Genomic DNA, 18840 nt, shown 5'->3' with positions numbered 1-18840 from the left:
CCGACCGGTCACCAGCACCCGGCCTCGCCCTCGCTCCTCCTCCCCTCGGAGCCCTGGACTCGGCTCCCGCGCCAGCGGCCAAAGCGTTAACGCCGCGCGGGGCCCCGCGAGGCCCAGCGGGCAGCGGGGTCAGCCCGCCCACCAGGGCTATTGGCTCAGGAGAACAAAGGGGCCGCCCCGCGGGCTTCTCCGATAGGGCAGAGCTGGTCATCTGAGCGGCGCAGCCAATCAGGCGGCGGGACGGCCCCGGGGATGACCAGGCCCGTTAGCCAATCAGAGGGAAGGCGCCCGCCCCGCCTGTCCCGGGACTGGCAGGGCCGGGGAGCCCAGTGCCCAAGTCGCCCCGGGGTGGCAGTTCCCGTTAACCTTAACCACAAAGTCAAGGTATTTATTCCCGTCCCCTCCCTCCGAGTCCCTCCGAATCCGGGCGGGAGGGGCGTGCGGAGGGACGGACAGTGCTGTGGGGCCAGCGCCCGGCCCGCTCCTCCCGCGCTGCCCCCACCCAGCCTCGGGCTGGCGGCGGCCTCGGGGGTCTCGCGGTCCCCTGAGCCCCTGGCACTGCGGCCCCGAACTTTCTCCGCCCCCACACAGCCCCTGGGGAAGGGGGTCGTGCGTGGGAGGGGGCTGCAGGCCGGGGCAGAGAGCAGGAGGGGGGCCGTGAGAGCGGGAGGGACGGGGTGGTGAGCGGGGGGCTGACCCCTGGTCCCTTTGGCGCGTTTTGCCCAAGCTTTGCCCCTATGTTCGCGGCTGTGTCAGCTGTGTCAGAAAGACCGAGCTTTTGGAGGGCAGGAACCCCAGTGCTCGCCGCACAGTGACACAGAGTAGGTGCTTAATAAATGATTAAGTGAGTGGGCATAAAGATTGGGAGTGCGAACAATGAGAGGGAAGACCACAGAAATTGAAAATGCGTGTGTGTGTGTGTGTGTGTGTGTGTGTGTGTGTGTGTGTGGTGTGTTGGGGGGGGGCTCCATTCCAGGAAAATGGGCACAGGAGTCAAGACCTCAGTGGGGGTGGGGGTAGGAGCCGGGGGCTTCTTCCCCTGTAAAAGTGGAGGATAACGGAGATGCTGCCTCCTCCAGTCCTTTGGGCGGGGTGGAGCCTGGAGTGGGTCCTGGTCAGCCAGACCTGGGGCTGGGTGTGGTCAGAGCCCAGGAGCTTGAGACTGGCTGATGTCCGGGCTCCACTATTAGCTATTCTTTTTGGGTCCCTGTGTTCATCTGTAAAACGAAGCGATTAGAGGATATTAGTCTCCTTTCAACTCTAAGGTTCCATGATTCTGTGTTTCTAATCCGTTTTGAACTTAAATTTCTGTATTGTGTTTATTAAAATTTTTGTTAATGGTTTACAGCACATGGGACCTTCGGCTGGATGTTGGGGAGACAGAAATACTCCGTGTTAAGATGTTTACAGTCTTGTTGTGGAGACAGATACATTATTATACTATGTACATGGTATCAGGCTGAGTGGGTATACCAGGTCAGACAGAGAAGGGCCCCTAACTGAGCGTCGCATATCCAAAAAGGCTTCCCGCTAAGAGGGATCCCTGGTCTAGGCTGGGCAGGGAAGAGCTGGGCAAGAGTCTTCCAAGACTGGTCACGGGCCAGCCAAGATGCTGCAAGGTCAGGGAGTCACATGCTGGGACAATGGGGAGCTGGGAGGCAGGAGAACCCAGCAGAGGCCGGGTCTTGCCAAGAAATTTTTAGCTGAACCTGGAAGTGCTGGGGACCCATTGGGAAGTATTTTAAGCAAAGTAGTAACCTGTCCTCATTGTAATTTTAGGGTAATTGCTTTGAGTTCTGGATGATAAATGGATTGGCGGGGGAAGATAACCTATAAAACGAGTACATTCTTTGGGCAAGAAGCAGTGAGGCCTGAACTGAGGTGGGGCAGTAGGAGATCTTGGAAGTATTAAAAACAGCACTGGTATGACTTACCGATGTGTGCATTGTGACAATTGCACTCTGGGGTGGTGGAAGGTGGTGGTGGTTTTGAGAGGCCTGAAGATCACTGTCCCCCTGGAGAGGCAAGGACTACCCAGGACAAAGTGCAGAGCTTGGTGGAGGTGGGCCGACCCCTGCACCTGCCTCCCTGGCGAGGGTTAAGCTGAGGAGTCCAACATTTCCCTGTGCGGCGGTGGCTGGGAGGGAAGAGCGTGGTCAGAGTGTGCAGAGGGGGACCTTAGGTCTAACTCTCTATGAGGCAAGGGATATCACCTCTGGGCTTTGCATCCCTCCCCTCATCCGGCAAGCGGGTGGGTGGGTGGGGGCACTCCTTACCCTTTCCAAGCTCTTTTGAACAAAGCAAGGGTTAGAAAGTGGTTACAAATGAAAATGTGGCATCTGATCAGTGTTGTTAGCAGTCAGTTTCATCTCTTGTCTTTGGATCAGGTCATGAGGGGTCCCCAGGCCCTGGCGGGCTTCTGAGTCTTAGACCTTGGGGCTGAGGAATGTGGGTGCTGCTCTCTCCTCTAAAGGGAGATGGGTGAGCAGAGACTGGGGATGTGGAGGCCACGGGTGAGGGACAGGCATAGGGATAGGGAGGTGGGGTGGGGCAGTCCCAGCAAAGGGGTGAATGTTGGGCGGGTGGAGGCAGAAGTCCTGGAAGGAGGTGTTTCTGAAACTGGCCTGGGGTTAGATCACGGACCTCTGGGACGGGGCAGGCATGATAGGATAAGCGGCTGCCCTGGCTGCCCCGGCCGTCCGTGGACCTGGTTCCCCAGGGATCCCTGGTGGATCACCAGGGATCCTGATGTCACTAAACTGGGCTGTTCTTGCCAGGCGGCCCTGAGATACAGTTCATATAATGTGGGAGGCAAGGAGAGGGTGACGGCAATGTGGTGACCTAAAAATACTTTGTCTTGCACTTTGTGTTTCCCGGAGTCCTTTCACTCCGTTTCCCCCCCTTGCTTGATAGGACAATTCCATCCATAGGAATAAATGTTATTATTTTCTAAATAATAATTTAATAATTTCTGTGGAATAATGGCCCGCCCTTTCCCCTTGCTCCTCTGACCCCTCTCCTAGGACTTAGGACCACAGTGTTTGGGAGACCAAGGTCTGAAGGTGCTGGAGGAGTAGAAGGGGAAGGGGCGGAGCTCGGATGAAAGGCCACAGTGGGAGGTGCCCAGAACACCTGATCGGGTGCTGAGTGTGATCTGGGGAAGCCGGGGAGGAGGGAGGCGTTCTTGAGGAGCAGGGCAGGTGAGAAGAGAGGAAGCTGGGCTGGAGGCTCTGGAGGGGCTGGGGAGTCTTCTGGAAGTCGTAGAAGGACGTTGGGCATGCTCATGCTGGGGTGAGGGATGGAGGTGGGCCTCCAGGCGGTGGAGGCGACCCTTCCTTGGTCTGAGCTGAGACCCCTGGGCCTGCTTGTCTGTCTGTGGGCCCAGGGCCATATAGGGAAGCAGGTCTCCTGGGGCTCGGGCAGCAGCTGTGCTGTTTCTTCTAACATTTTAAAGCCACTGGTTTGTGTGTCCTTCTTGGTCACACACTGTGGATGAGAGGAGGGTGGGAGGTCTGATGTGTAGAGGGACTTGATACCTGGAGAGAGCAGACTATCCAGAGGCCAGCCAGGACACAACCCCAGGGCACAGGCCTTGTACAGGAGTGGCATTTGTGGGACTGGCCTCGGGGGAGGGCCTGGTGGCTTTGGAACAGGTCCTGGGAGACAGGATACACTGCCCCCTTCCCCTCAGTGAAGCTGAGGCTTTGAGCCTTAGGCCAGCAGAAGCGTCCAAGGCTTCTAGCCCAGCCCCCATGCCTGGCGCTCAGGCCCCCCAGCCTCCGGCCCTGCTTTCCTTACCACCGTCCATGCAGCCCCCTCCACTCCTACCCTGTTAGGCACCTGCACCAGCCCAGAGCCCCCCCCCCCCAGGGCTGTTGGGGTCCCGTGACCTGCCATCCAAGGAGCTGTGCACGGCCTTGAGATGGTTCCAACAGGAGAAGAGTGCACACCCTCTTCCTCCTGCCAGGCCCGCTCACATCGGGGAGCGGAGTTTGGGGTGACTGTGTGGGCAGTGGGGGCCTCTGAAGATTCTGAAGCAGCTGGAGGAGTGAAGGTTTAGGAAGAGTGAGCAGCAGCGGCCGGAGAGGGCGTAGGGAATGGGGAGTGGGTGGTTCTCAGTCCGTAGGGGTGGGAGAGAGACGTGGCTGGTTTGTAGGCTCCGGGGAGTGCCGTGTGCTGCAGGGTCTCATCCAGTGCTCGAGAAACCTGGGGGGCAGGCCTTTTCAGTCACCTTCACCTTAGGAACCCGAGGCCCAGAGGTAAAGTGATTTGTCAGCCACCGGTGGCTTAGAACTCAGGGGCCCCATTCCCAGTCTAGGTGTGACATGGGCTTGAGGAGAGGGGCAGCCTTTGGGAGTGGACTTTGTTGAGGGGCCAGCCGTGTGGGGCTTAGGTTCCCAGGGGAAAGGGTCTGCTGCTTCCTCTGGGGCTAGACCCCCTGCAGGCCCGGGAGGGGTCTCTCGCTGCTTCGGGCTTGCCCAGCAGATTCCAGTTCTCTGTCCGTGGCTTTCTGTACCAGGCCAACTCCTCCCCAGCCAGCCGCAGCCCTGGCTGGCCCCGTGCCATCCCCCGCCCCCAGCACGGGTGACCTAACAGGTGACTGTCCCCCATCATACCACCTCGCTTCCGTCTCCCTGAGTTCCCTTTCTTGGAGCAGTGGGCAGCTGGGAGCGTAATTGTGTCACACACAGACCCACGTTTCCGCTTTTGCGAGCGCGCTGTGTGGTGTTGGTATTTCTGTGGTTCGCGCCTGCGCGCGCTGGTTTCTGCAGGTCTGCAGGTGTATCTCTGGGTTTCTAAAGGCCTCGGTTTCTCCGTACTTTGCATACGGTTTTGCAGCTCTTCTCTTATGTACGAGCGTCTCTGTATTTTTGCGCCCCTGAACCTCGGTTTACCGAGCTGTGTTAGATGTTAGATACGTTTCTGGATGCGTTTGTGTGTGCGTTTCGCGTTTGCGTCAGTTTCTTCGCAGATGCCTGTAATCACATGTTGTAAATGAAGACACCCCCTGACAGTAACTGCAATTGGGTTCCCAGGCAGAAAACACCATCACCTTGTCCCAAGATAGTTGTCATCAGGGGCCAAGGACTGGGGCCAGAGGAGCCCTCTTTACTCCACCATTCATTCATTCACTCATTCATTCAATATACAGGTGCACCTCGGAGATATTGCAGTAAAGCAAATACTGTGATAAAGCGAATCAAGTGAGTTTTTTGGTCTCTCAGTGCACACGAGTTATGTTTACACGATACAGCATCTAGGACGTGGGCAACAGCATTATGTCTCCAGTGATAATGTACGTGCCTTCATTAAAAAATACTTTATTGCCACACCCTGCTGGCCATCATCGGGGCTTGCCACAGGTCATAATCACGGATCACGGATCACCCTTAGCAAATATAGTAATACTGAAAAAGTTTGAAATATCGCGAGAATTACCAAAATGTGACACAGAGACACGAAGGGAGCAAATGCTGTTGGAAAAAAATTGTGCCAGTAAACCTGCTCAGTGCAGTTTGGCCACAGACCTTCAGTTTGTTAAAAAAAAAAAAAAAAAAAAGTAACGTCTGCGAAGTGCAAGAAAGCGAGGTGTGCCTGTCAATGGAGCAAGGCTGCTGCCCTCCCGGAGCTTACAGTCTAGTGCAGCGCCATCCGCCGGAGCTCCGGGAGCATAGGCATGTCCTCTGCTGTCCTGGTAGCTCGGGGTCCATGAGGCTTTAGAGGACTTGAAATGTGGCCAGTGTGATTGAGAAACTGAATTTAAAATTTAATTAATGTAAACTTGAATAATCACGTGTGGGTATAGAAGCCAGACCCCTGAAAGTAGGGATGGGTAGTTTAAGGTTTGGTAAGTCCTGTACTTTCTTCTAGGAGGCGACATTGTTCCTGAGAAGGAGCTCTGGCGGGGGCAGGTTGACCCCAGTTTGGTTCTGGCTCTATTTCTTACCAGCTGTGTGACCTTGAACAAATGACTTAACTTCTCAGAGCCGTGGTTCCTCAGCTGTAATTGGTTGGGAAGGAAGAAACGGGAGATGCCTGCTCAGTGTTCTGTGCACAGTGGTGCTCAGCGGACAGTGGCTCTCTCCCTGTCCATACCAGAGTCTCGGCTGAGCAGTCCTCTTTCCACGACCAGATCAATGTCAAGATCTCAGGGATGTCCCCTATGCCCCTCAAAAAATGAGGTTAGGAGAGGAAGAACCTCGGCCCCTAGGGAGCACTCTGAGCTCATCCCCCCAGGGTGGAGGCTGGCTGGAGCCTGAGCAGGGCCACCCCCTTACAAATGCTGTCCTGGGCCACAGTCTTGAGTCTGGTCCCGGGCATCTGACCTGTGTGAGCCAGCGCAGTGGGTCAGGGCAAGGAGGTGAGAAGTGGGGCCTGCCCGAAGGGAACCGGGAACTCTCCAGGAAAGAAAGCTGGGAGCGGCCCAGGCAGATTAGAGCATGGGGGTGGGGGCGAGGGTGGGAGGCTGGGTGGGTGGGCTGTGCACTGTGGACCAGGTGGGTCAGACCCGCTGAGGGGTGGGAAAGATGTGGTTACTGGAAAGGTAGGCCGTTCGGGAAGCATGGCATCCTCATTGGCATGGCAAAGGGGATCAGCTTGACGTGGAGGGGGCATTTGGGAAGAGGACCCCCTGCCCGCGGTTTCCTGTGGGGTCAAGGAGCTGTTGGTGTAGGGGAGCAGTGGTGGCTGGTGAGGACCTGGGTGTGGGCCCGGTGGGAGCTCACGGCTGAGAAGGGCCTGGGAGCTGGGCCTTTGGCCGTGGTTCGGGGAGATGCCAAGGATAAAGAGTTCCAGGGGCCATGTCCCTGCACTGCCCCTCCCATCTGCGGCCTTTCTCTTCACCCCAGCTGCTGTCCGCTCCCCTCCCTGCCCCCAGGATTCTGCTGAGAGCAAAGCCCCTTTGTTACCTTCCCCTGCCCCCAGACCTCACCACCTGCTGCCGGGCACAATCCTCGCTTTGTGTGGTCTGGCAGTTGTCCTCCAGCTGCCCTCTGGAGGCCTCTCGTGGAGAGGGCTCCCACCCCAACTGCAGCCTGACTCAGTGGGGAGGGCCAGGCCCAGAGCCAGGTGCTGGGAAGGGGGAGGTGACCGGGGCATTGTCCCGAGACCCATCCCCTGTGTGTGTCCCACACTGCATAGAACTTGCTGGGCCAGGAGGGGAGAGGTCACTGGAGACTGGGGTGAGGGCCCTGCATGATAGGCCAAGCGACCTTCGGAGACTCAGTGTGGGCACTGTCGGGGGTGCTGGATTGGTCTCATTGCCTTCTGTGTCAGCCAGGCGCATTTTGCTGGGCATCCTGCATGTCAGGCCAGGTCGGGTGACCGTGGGTCAGGGACAGTGGGTGAGTGGCGGCTAAGAAGGGGCCTGCAGGGCAGCGTAGCAGGGTGGAGGCAGAAGAAGAGGGAACGAGAGAAAAGGTGCAGCTTGGGGGGGCAGAGACGTGGCCACAGGCAGACACTTCCCTCTGTTCGGCTTTCTCAGAGTTTTACCTGCAGTACACCTGCTGGCCTGTTTTTAGACACATTCCACCTGAGCACGCAGTTGGAGGTGGGCACTCAAGACATGGGGGCCTGCCCCCCATTCCTGTCTTCTGTGCCTCTTCTGTGCCCTGCCTCTCATTTCTTACTACTTCCCCTTGGGCCCATGGGGGTCCCCTTCCCTCTGTTCCCACTCCTGAGCTTACTGGGACCATGTTCCAAGACCTGGTGTGGCTGGGACAGAAGTTCCCAGGGACACAGGGAGCTGCTCTGTAGCTCACTGTGAATAATTCACCAAGAACTGAAGCCTTTCTGCCACCTGAGCTGATTTTTAGGTCCTAATACCCCTCGGAAGACAAAATGGATGAAGTAGGACCTATTTGATTGGGCTCAAGAGGCCCGTTGTGTAGCAACCTGGAGGGAAGAGGTGGTGCCAAGGCAGGAGTATCAGCATCCATCCACCCATTCATCCATCTGTCCATCCATCCGTCCATTCATCCATCCATCCATCCATCCACCCATCCTTCCGTCCATCCATCCATCCATCCATCAGTCCATCCACCGACCATCCATCCATCCACCCATCAATCCATCCATCTGTCCATCCATCCGTCAGTCCATCATCCGTCCGTCCATCATCCGTCCATCCATCCATCCACCCATCCATCCATTTGTCCATCCATCCACCCATCCATCCATTTGTCCATATTCACTCATCCATCCATCCATCCGTCCATCATCCATCTGTCCATCCATCTGTCCATCTATCCATCCATCCATCCATCCATCCGTCCATCTGTCCGTCCGTCCATCCACCCATCCATCCATCCATCCATCCACCCACCCATCCGTCGTCCATCCATCCATCCGTCCATCCATCCACCCACCCATCTGTCCATCCATCCACCCATCCATCCATCAGCATCCATCGGGGCCTTCCCGCTGGGCCTTTCCCTCCCCTCTTCCTCCCTGCCTGCTTTTTCTCTGCACCACAAGCAGGTTTTAGCCATCTGTAAGAAACCACAGTAGGGGTGCATAGCAGACCCCTTTTGGGGAAATAGAATTAAAAACAAAGTCTCCTGCCAACTCAGAAAAGCTCCCCACAAAAGGAGGAGAGAAAGAGAAGCTTTTTTTTTTTTTTAACTGAATAAGCATGAATACAGAAAGAGAGGCACATCACAGGCAGCCCGCTGAGAGATCAGGAAAGCAGAAGGAGATCTCCCTGGTTCCACAGCCCAGCAGATGCCGCCCGCTGTACACGGTCTCCAGCTAGAGCCTAACTCGTCCTCAGCAAGAGGACTTCCCCGATGGCACCGTGCGTCACCTGGAGTTCATCCTAAACTCACCTGGCCATTGGGGTGGCCGCCTGTGTTTGCTAATTGCCTTGCTCCCAAGGAACAGGGCGCGTCTCCTATCTTTAGGACAGGAGACAGTTCTGCAGCTTGGAGCCGGGCGCCCGCGGAAGTCAGGCCCCACCCACGCTCCCGTGGGTCCCTGTCTCCCTCGGTGTTTACATTTCAAGGAGGTGGCTCCCAGGGCCTTGGAGGGAGGCCCGGGTTGTAAAGCTGGCAAGAGGCTTTGTAGCTTTTGAAAAGATTTACATGCCTCTCAAAGGGGCAGAGAAAAATTTACAACGACAACTTTTCTCAAGTAAATGCCCTAAGAGAAAAGGGCAGGAGTTTCTTTCCCTTTTTGCCCCAGGGAAAATGATATTTCTCTTTTTTAAATGCATATTTGCCCTTCTACCCCTGCCCCCACCTCTCTTGGCAGGGCCCAGATTCCCAGCCTGGGTCCCTGCCCTCCAACCCCCCAGGGTGGCTGTTGGAAGGGGACCTGGGAGAGGGGAGGCGGATGCCCTTGGGATGGGGTGTCTTGAGGGCCGGAAGTGGAGAGCAAGAGGAGATGGGTTTTCCTGAGGTGGCTGAGCCCCTGTGCGGGGAAGAAAGCCCTGTGACCTGGAGAAGCCCCACTGTAGCAGCGGGGGAGCCGAGCGTCTGGGCTGTGTGGGGCCGGTGCCACAGATCCTCACTCGGGCCTTGGCAAGTGGGCACTAGGGGGGTACAGGCATGTGAAACAAGATCCCTGTCCTTAGGGGAGGCAGCCCACGGCACTGTGTGCAGAAAATGAACCCCCCGGCTGCAGCATCCCCCCTCTGCTGAGTGCAGGTCAGCCAGCCGGCCAGTCAGGCCACACAGCACCGGGAGTGCCCTTGGGGTGGGGGCTCTCTCCCAGGCCCTGGACATTCAGCAGCGAGCATGGAAAAGTCCTGTCTTCTCGAAAGATGACGGGATACGCAGACAAGTAAATACCATGTCAGGTGGTGAAAAGCGTCAAGGAGGAATGTGAAGTGGGGTTAGGGTTGTGACAGGGAAGGCCACTCGGAGGAGGGGGCATTGAGGCGGAGACTGAAAGGCGAGGGGCATGCAGGGATCTGGGGAAGGGCACCCTACGCAGAGGGGCAGCCAGTGGAGCCTGGGGCCCCCCAGCTGACCTGTCCCTGACAATGAGCCAGTCAGGACGTGCCTAAAACCTTGAGCATTAAAACAAGGAAAAAAGATGAGCCCCAGATTGGTGAACTCTTTCACGGGTCCCCCAGATGGCTTGTGTGTGATCTTGCATGCAATAGGGACGGGAGGGGACTTTGAAGGAGAGGGGCCGGTGGTTTTGGAGGGCCAGTCCTGCCTTCCGGGGTGTCTCCACGACCACTCAGGCGGGTGTCAGGCTTAGCTGAGTTTCCTGGGGTGCACCTCTCACCCTGACCCTGCTGATATTGAGCCCATGGGCTTGAGGCTCTGGTCAGGAGTTAGAAGAGCTGGGGCCTCCCCCGGCGTCACCATTCAGCTGCCTCGGTGACTCGGGGCATGTCAGAGGCCCTCCCTGGCCTCAGTTTCCTCCTCATAAAATGGGAATAATGCCTATTTTACCTGTGTGTACAATTTTACAAAAGCCCTGCACTTTCAACTGAGGTCAGGGACAGAGAAGCTCTTGAAAAAGAGGGAACATGTTCTGTGAGGTGGCAGGAGGGCGGGGGGCCCCATTTGGTCCTTGTCCCACTGGCCAGCTCTCCTTCCTCTGCCCCCTTCTCACCCACAGACGGCAGGGCAAGCGTGGTGCTCGGAAGGCCTCCGCCGATGGAGTGTGGCCCGGCTGGCGCGAGCACAGGTAAGCGAGCGCAGGGACAGGTGGGAACCCACTGCGCCCTCCTCCGCCAGGCCCGTCTTCCCCGCCCTGTCCCCGTCCTGCCCCTGAGTGTGAGGCGCTGCTCTCACTAGGAGCCTGTGGGCTGTAGAACTGCAGAGCGGGACCAGGAGGTGGAAGGTTATGTCAAAGAAGGCAAAGAAGACAGACTTTGGGAGCTAAGAAAATGACAAAAGGCCACCGTGCCTTGCTAGGCAAGGGGACGCGCACACACCCGTGCAGAAAGCCAGGCGGGAGGGTGAGTGAGGCCTTTGCTAACTGCTGGCGGTCACTCTGATCCAACATTGAAAACCAGCACTCCGGGTAAGACGATCCCTGTGGGGTTTTGATCAGGAAAGTGCCTTCAGTTTGGTCCCTGAGAGCTTCCTGGTGTCACTCAGAGTTCACAGGCCGTGGGAGGAGACAGGCAGGCAGTTTCGGTGTCCACCAGGCAGGTTCTGCTGTGAGCGGAGATCCTGTGTGCTCGGCACGAGCCCCCCAGCCCCCAGCACCCCCGGCCTCCTCGCCACCCTGCTGTCGACTGGCTCTGGTCCTGGGAGAGGGGGCGAGGCCCGTCCCTGGGAATGCCGCCCCTTGGCTCAGTGACTCTGGTTTCTTTACCCCCCTCCCCTCCAGGGCCTTGCCCCACGGACCCCAGAGCCCCCACCTTCCCAGGATAATCATCACAATGAACCTAAGATGGAGGCAAAAATCAGGCAGTAGGGTGATAAAGGAATGAAGCATCCAGCTCAGAGGGGGCAGGAGGATCCATGGACACCGTGCATCCTGGGGCCGGGTCCTGATGCAGACTTTAGGGAGCACAGTCACCCCACTTCCCAGTCCAGCTCCCCACCACTGCCATGTCACTTCGAAGGCTGGGAGCCCCTGGGTGTGTGTGTGTGAGAGAGAGTGAGAGATGCTGACGTTACCATAATTACAGTAAAACCGAGGACAGATGGTTCCAGACGTTTTAGCAGAAGGAACCTTTTCCCAGGGAAACTTATAAGCAGACTCCCAGTTCAGGCATGAGAAATGGGGTCAGCCAGGGCCCTCTCCCCCACCCCTGGCAGCTTCTGAGGTGCCCTGGAGTCTTAGGGAAGAGGTGGAAGACCACCGGCTTTGATGCTGGAGGACGGAGGCACTGGGGGGCTGGATGCCCCTGGGGCTGCAGCCACGGTCTTGCCAGGTCTGGGCCTTCCACAGGCTCACAGCACCTGCCGACCAGGCTTAGGGAGGGAGGGACTCTTCCTGGGTGACCAAAGTTCTCAGATAATTACAAGTTTACCTCTTTTAAGCACCTTTTAATTTCTATTTATTTTGTGTGTTTTTTCTTTTGTGGTGAAATATACACAACATGAAATTTACCATTTCAGCCACGTCTAAGTGTACAAGCCAGTGGTTTTAAGTACAGTCACACGGTTGTGCGAACACCACCATCTCCAGAGCATTTTCATCACCCCAGAAACTGTCCCCAATGAGCAATAGCTTCGCATTTAGCAGCTTTCTATTTTTCCTGAACCATCTAGAATTTTTTAAAAAAATGATCCTTTTTGTGATGACGGAGGAGCTGAACCTTTGTTTTAGGACTCCTTCGACAGGCAGGCCAAGGCCTGTTTTCCTTGTGTTAATACCTCAGCCCCGAGGTAAGGTGTCCCTGATGACCAAGGACCCCATGTACGTACTTCAGAGGGGCCTATACACGCACAACCCAGGCACTTGTGTCTGCTCTGGGCCGGGTAGCATTGGACAGGAATGTTCTCTGGGCTTTGAGGCCAGGCCCATCTTTTTGGCTGGAGAGGGTGAGCCTTCCCAGCCATCAGCCACCATGATGAATATCAAGGTCAGGTTTAATCGGAGCAAGGCAGTGACTTTTGTGGGGCTCTGGGGCATTAATTGGGACCCTGTCACTTGGGGACAGTGATGTCCCGCTTACCTGAGTATATTTTGGATTCACTACCTGATCGCCGGTTTGGACACCTATTCTGTTAAATATACTTCTGCTGGCCAACATTTCAGGGCATCTAAAGAAACCTCTTAGAGTCAAGTAAACTCATTACAAATGGGTAGTTCAATTCTTGCCAATGTGCAGTTTAAATCACCACTTTCATCGACAAATTATGACTCCTGCTAAAATGCTTTCTCACAACCAAGCACCTGGCGAGGCCTTCTGGGGTCGTGTCGCCAGTTGGGAAACTGGCCCCTCACAGGTGGGCCCCCACCCTTCCACCCCATCCCGCGGTCACCACATCCCTTTCCGTGTCCTCATGGTGGCCAGTGAGGCAGAGGAGGGGGGCAGGGCTCTTTGGCCCTAGAACCAAAGGCCACCAGATTCTAAGTGAGGTTTTCTTTTTCTTTTTTCTTTTTTTATTTTTTTATTTTTTTTTTTTAAAGATTTATTTATGTGACAGAGAGACAGCCAGCGAGAGAGGGAACACAGCAGGGGGAGTGAGAGAGGAAGAAGCAGGCTCCCAGCGGAGGAGCCCGATGTGGGACTCGATCCCGGAACGCCGGGATCACGCCCTGAGCCGAAGGCAGACGCTTTAACGACTGCGCTACCCAGGCGCCCCTTCTTTTTATTTCTTAAAGTGTTTTAAAGATTTTAAAATTCTGATATTTGAGTATTTTCACAAAAATTCAAACAATGCAGATATTAAGATTTTAAAATTCTAATACTTGAATATTCTCATACACATTCAAACAGTGCAGATAAAGTGAGGGTCCCCTTTGACATCTGCCATCTGGTCCTCGTATTGTCCACATCGTCTGCAGGGCGCCCACCGTCAGGCTTCAGTGTGGACCGTCCGGAGCGTGTGCATGTCTGTACATGGAGAGCTAGCCTGTTAGTTTTCACAAATTGGGTCAGATGACTGATCGTTGTTTTTCAATTGATTTTTTGTTTTCTCTGCAAATGTTTTAGAATCTTCCCATCAGCGTGTATACGGCTGCGTGGCATTTTTTTCGGTTGCTGCCTACTATTCCATATTATGAAGGGAGCGATCATTTTGTGGGACTGTTACTGATGGGCAATTAGACTGTTCTCCAGCTTTTGCTAATTACAGATAGCACTGCCGTAAATGCTTGTGGACATTGCTCTGTACACTCCTGTGTCAGTATTTATTAGGTTGAACGCCCAGGGTGAAACTGTTGGGTGGAGGAAGTGGAAGTTTCGATACATTCATAATTTTAATAAGCACTGTCAAATTGTTCTCCAAGAAGTCGGAAGTAGTTCATGCCCCCAGCACACCCACGGAGACACTTGTTCTAGAAACATCTGTGTGCAGGTTTCTGTGTGGACGGTTTGCAACTCCTTCGGGAACATACCCAAGGGAGTGATTGCTTATCGTATGGAAAGAGTATGTTTCATTTTGTCAGGAACTGACAAGCTGGCTTCCAAAGTGGCCGCACCGTTCTGCATTCCCAGCAGCAGCGGGTGACGGTTCCCGCATCTCCCCAGCCTCGCTAACATCCAGTTTTGGCAGTATTCTGGGTTTTGCCCATCCCATAGATGTGTAGTGGTAGTGTTTTATGTTTATTTTTATTTTTATTCATTCATTCATTCATTTTTTAGTGGTAGTATTTTAGCTTTCAATGTTGTATAAGCCAAATTCTTCCTTGCTCATTTTTAGAATTTTCTGGATGGTCTATGCACATCAGAAATTTTGTAATTCACTTAATTAGGATGGCACTGGATTTAAACATTGTTTTGGAGTGAAGAGCTTCCTTCCTTCTCATCTAGGACTATGATGTATCAGCCCTTTTAGTTACATTTTCTTTATCCTTTCAATAACATTTAAGAGTGTCCTTGATGTAAGTTATGTATGTATGTTAGGTCTATTCCCAGTTATTTTATAGCTTTTATTGCCATTTTTTAAAAGTTATGAGTTTTTATATGTTTTTGTATCTGGCAAGCTTGCTGAAACTTTTTAAAAGATTATTTATTTGAGAGAGAGAGAGAGAGAGGGCAGTGGGGAGGGGCAGAGGGAGAGAGAGAATCCTGAAGCAGACTCCTGGCTGAGCGCGGAGCCCGATGCAGGCCTCGATCCCAGGACCCTGAGATCACGACCCGAGCTGAAATCAAGAGTCTGCCGCTTAACCCACTGAGCCACCCAGGCGCCCTGCTGAAACTCTTTTATTTCTAATATTGTCAGTAGATTCTCTTGCACATTCCATGTTAATGATTATCAGCAAATGACACTTTTCTTTTCCCTTCCAATATTTATGTCTATTTTTCTTTTCTCCCCCTACTTTGGTAGCTCCTCCAGGACGACGTTGGAGAGTGGCAGTGACCGCGAGCATCAGCTTGTTCCTAACCTGAGCGGGCTTTTCATGCCTCGCCCTTCGTTATACCATTTGCTGCCGTTTCTAGAATGGCTTCTTTGTCAGCCTAAGAAAGTTTCCTCATAGGCCTGGTTTGCTGAGAGCTTCCTTCCTCCTCCCTCTATCCCTTCTTCCTTCTCTCCCTCCAGAAATGATGGTGGACTTGAGCATATGACATTTTTACATGGATTGAGATTGTGTCAGGTTGTTCTTGTTCAGAAAGCCAATGTCAGGAACTATATTGAGCCATCTTCGCTTTCCTGGGAGGATCGCAGCAAGGTCATGATATGTTGTTCTTTTAATGCTGCTGAATCTGCTTTGCCAATGGTTTTGCTTGTTTGTTTCTGGTGTCTACTTTCAAATGCTAAACCTATAATATCCTGCCTGCTCTGCCCTTGTCTTGTTGACACGGGGTCATGCCAGCCTGTGGCTCCCTCCCCGGCTAGTCACTGTCACAGTTTATGTGCACTTCGGGTAACCCTTCCCTTCGAGTTTTAGTACAACCTGTCTTTACGGTTAAGAGGCCTGTTACCCACTTTTGAGGTAGAATGTTAGCTTTCTTTTCTGTCTCTTTTAGGACGTGTGTTTTTTTTTTTCTTCTCCACCTCCCCCTCTTCTCGAGTCACTTTTGTTAATTTATATTGTCTCACAGAATCATCCATTGTATATAGATTTTTCAAATTGATACAACATTTATGCATTAGTGTTTTAGGATTTTCAGAATCCTTTTTACATCTCTATGTTCCCTTTACCCTATAGTCTCTGCTTTTTTTTTTTTTTTAAAGATTTTATTTATTTATTCGATAGAGATAGAGACAGCCAGCGAGAGAGGGAACACAGCAGGGGGAGTGGGAGAGGAAGAAGCAGGCTCCTAGCGGAAGAGCCTGATGTGGGGCTCGATCCCATAACGCCGGGATCACACCCTGAGCCGAAGGCAGACGCTTAACCGCTGAGCCACCCAGGCACCCCTATAGTCTCTGCTTTTTATCTATTAATTCCTTCCTCCTACTTCCCTTGGGTTTATTTTGTTGTCTTTTAAATATCAGAACTCATTTAGAATTTCTCTTTTTTGTTCACAGCTGTTTTATTTCACCTACTTTTTACTAAATGTAAACTTTTTGTTGACGTATAACACAGAAAAGTGCACAGATCATAAGCTCTGTACATTCTGACAAAGTGAACATATGCATGAAACCAGCACCCAGATCGAGAGAGGGAACAGTGGGGCGCCTGGGTGGCTCTGTCCCTCAAGCTCCCGACTCTTGATTTCAGCTCAGGTCCTGATCTCTCGGGCTCCAAGGAGCCTGCTTAAGATTCTCTCCCTCAGGGCGCCTGGGTGGCTCAGGCGTTAAGCATCTGCCTTCGGCTCAGGGCCTGATTCAGGAGTCCTGGGATCGAGCCTCACATCAGGCTCCTCTGCTATGAGCCTGCTTCTTCCTCTCCCACTCCCCCTGCTTGTGTTCCCTCTCTTGCTGGCTGTCTCTCTCTCTGTCAAATAAATAAATAAAATCTTAAAAAAAAAAAGATTCTCTCCCTCTTCCTCTGCCCCCCCTCCCCCGCTTGGGCTCTCTCTTCCTTAAAAAAAAAAAGACAAAACACCCAAACGTTGCCAGCCCCCCTCAGGCCCCCTTTCCAACCACTGTGCCATCCGCAGGCAGCAGTTTCCTGACATCTAACTCAGCTGTTAGTTTTGCCAGCTTTTGCCCTTCCCGTAAGTGGACTCCTACAGTCCGTGTGCAGTGTCTGTAGCGGGTCTCTTCCATCGTGGCTTCAGTCCGTGAGCAAGGGGGACAAAGCACCCCTGTAGACCCGAGCTCGCTGTAAGAGGTAGGTCCGTAGCCGTGTGGCAGGGGACTCCTGAGACTGATGTAGGAGGGCTTAGGAAGGGCAGGACAGCACCTATTCTGGGTGCTCAGTCGTTTCCGGCCTACTTTCTGGTTCTTGGTTTTGTGGAAGGACGGTGAAGTTGCCAAACAGCCCAGGTGGAGGAAGGTGAGGCGCTCAGGCCGGGTCGCTGCTGTGGGGAGAGCCTGGCCATGAAATGGAGCCTGGTCTCCCCAGCACTGGGGGACTGGGCATGCACTCACTCAGCAAGCTCCCAGCACATGGATCCTCTTAGAAAAACAATGAGAAGCTTTGAAGCTTGGCCATTTTCTGCTTTTCCCTGGGTGGGAAGACCGTTCTTGTATCTTGGGGGCCTCCGGTTGGAGAAGGCGGGGCAGCAGGTGTGGCCTTGGAACAGCAGCTTCTCCTCCTTTCTTGTACTTTTTCTTCTCCACGTCCCAAGTTTCCCTTTCTCTGACTGTTCTACCTCTCCTCTCCTCTTTCTCCCGCCTGGTGTCCTCTTACACCCTCTCTTCTGCATCCTTTCCTCCCCTCGAATTTTCTGTGCTCGGCCCTCCCAGCACTTCTTTTCCTCACCCCAGGGGGCAGTGAGTGACTCTCCCGTCCTCTCTCCCTTTGCCTCTGGCAGGAGATGGGCTGGTGATGAAGATCAAGCAGGAGAAGCCGGAGTGGATGCTGCAGACTCTGGTGCCGCAGGCCGTGCTTTCCGAGAAGGATAAGGAAAACATTTTCCAGCAGCATCGGGGCCTCCCGCCATGCCAGACCATGGGGAAGCCTCGGGCCTTGGGGGGACAGGAGGAGTCTGGGGGTCCAAGGTGGGCCCCTCCCACTGAGCAGGCCGAGGCGCTGGCAGGCCGGGCCCTTTCTGCCGGCGAGGGTCACTTTGTGTGCCTGGACTGCGGGAAGAGGTTCAGCTGGTGGTCGTCCCTGAAGATCCACCAGCGCACCCACACCGGGGAGAAGCCGTACCTGTGCGGCAAGTGCGGCAAGAGCTTCAGCCAGAAGCCCAACCTGGCGCGCCACCAGCGGCACCACACGGGCGAGCGCCCCTTCTGCTGCCCCGAGTGCGCGAGGCGCTTTAGCCAGAAGCAGCACCTGCTCAAGCACCAGAAGACCCACTCGCGGCCCGCCACCCACTCGTGCCCCGAGTGCGCGCGCTGCTTCCGCCACCAGGTGGGCCTCCGCATCCACCAGCGCGCGCACGCCGACCGCAGGCGCCCGCGCGGCTGCAGGATGCTGCGCGGGACGCTGCCCCGGGGTGTCGCCTGCGCCCGGGCGCTGGCCGCCGCCCCCTGAGTGGGCCTGGCTGGGGCTTCTCAAGAGGGCTGAGGGCGCAGGCGGGGCCCGGGCGCGTGCTGTCGCCGCCGCCGCCCCGGGGCCGGGCGAGCCCCGCCAGTTCATCTGCAACGAGTGCGGCAAGAGCTTCTCGTGGTGGTCGGCGCTCACCATCCACCAGCGCATCCACACGGGCGAGCGGCCCTACCCGTGCCCGGAGTGCGGTCGCCGCTTCAGCCAGAAGCCCAACCTGACGCGGCACCGACGCAACCACACCGGCGAGCGGCCCTACCTGTGCTCCGCGTGCGGCCGTGGCTTCAGCCAGAAGCAGCACCTGCTGAAGCACCAGCGCGTGCACCGCGGGGCCCTGGCGCCCACCCCCAGCACCAAGGATCAGGCGCTTTAGTGCGCCGGACCTTAGGGGACACGCGGTGGGGGTGGGAGGGGATGTTTGTGGGAGTGCCGTGGCCAGAAATGGTGGTTTCTACAACCCCTGGGGTAGAACCCGTGAAAGGGTGATTTCCTCAAGGCTCCGAAGGCTAGAGAACAGAATTGAATTCCAGAAGCCTCTCAAAGGGGACAGCCCCAGGGTGGGCTGAGGGAGGAGGTGGGATGGAACGAATTTCTCTCTGGAGCCTGAATGTGTCAGTCGGTCCGTCAGTCTTGGGACCGCAGGCCTCAGGCCCCGGGGAGGCGCTGTCAGGGCTCTGGGAGAGGCTCTCCGGTGTGAAATGGCCCAAGGCTGGA

At 55.0% G+C, this 18840-nt stretch overlaps 1 protein-coding gene across 1 annotated transcript in view; it reads left to right on the top strand.

The window, feature by feature from the left end:
- Positions 1 to 283: 283 nt before the first annotated feature.
- The window catches only part of ZNF775 (zinc finger protein 775), a 28459-nt gene continuing 9902 nt past the window's right edge, over positions 284 to 18840 (top strand). Inside the window, 5 exon segments of the mRNA XM_040644529.1 lie at positions 284 to 384; positions 10573 to 10641; positions 17447 to 18040; positions 18043 to 18102; positions 18105 to 18498. Of these exon segments, the coding sequence (XP_040500463.1) occupies positions 10611 to 10641; positions 17447 to 18040; positions 18043 to 18102; positions 18105 to 18498 (1079 nt within the window). The 5' untranslated portion in view covers positions 284 to 384; positions 10573 to 10610.

Source organism: Ursus maritimus, unplaced genomic scaffold (assembly GCF_017311325.1).
Source record: "Ursus maritimus isolate PB19 unplaced genomic scaffold, ASM1731132v1 scaffold_3, whole genome shotgun sequence".
NCBI classification, from domain to species: Eukaryota; Metazoa; Chordata; class Mammalia; order Carnivora; family Ursidae; genus Ursus; species Ursus maritimus.
The sequence above is the reverse complement of the archived record's forward strand: the minus strand, read 5'-3'. Positions and strand labels throughout refer to the sequence as shown.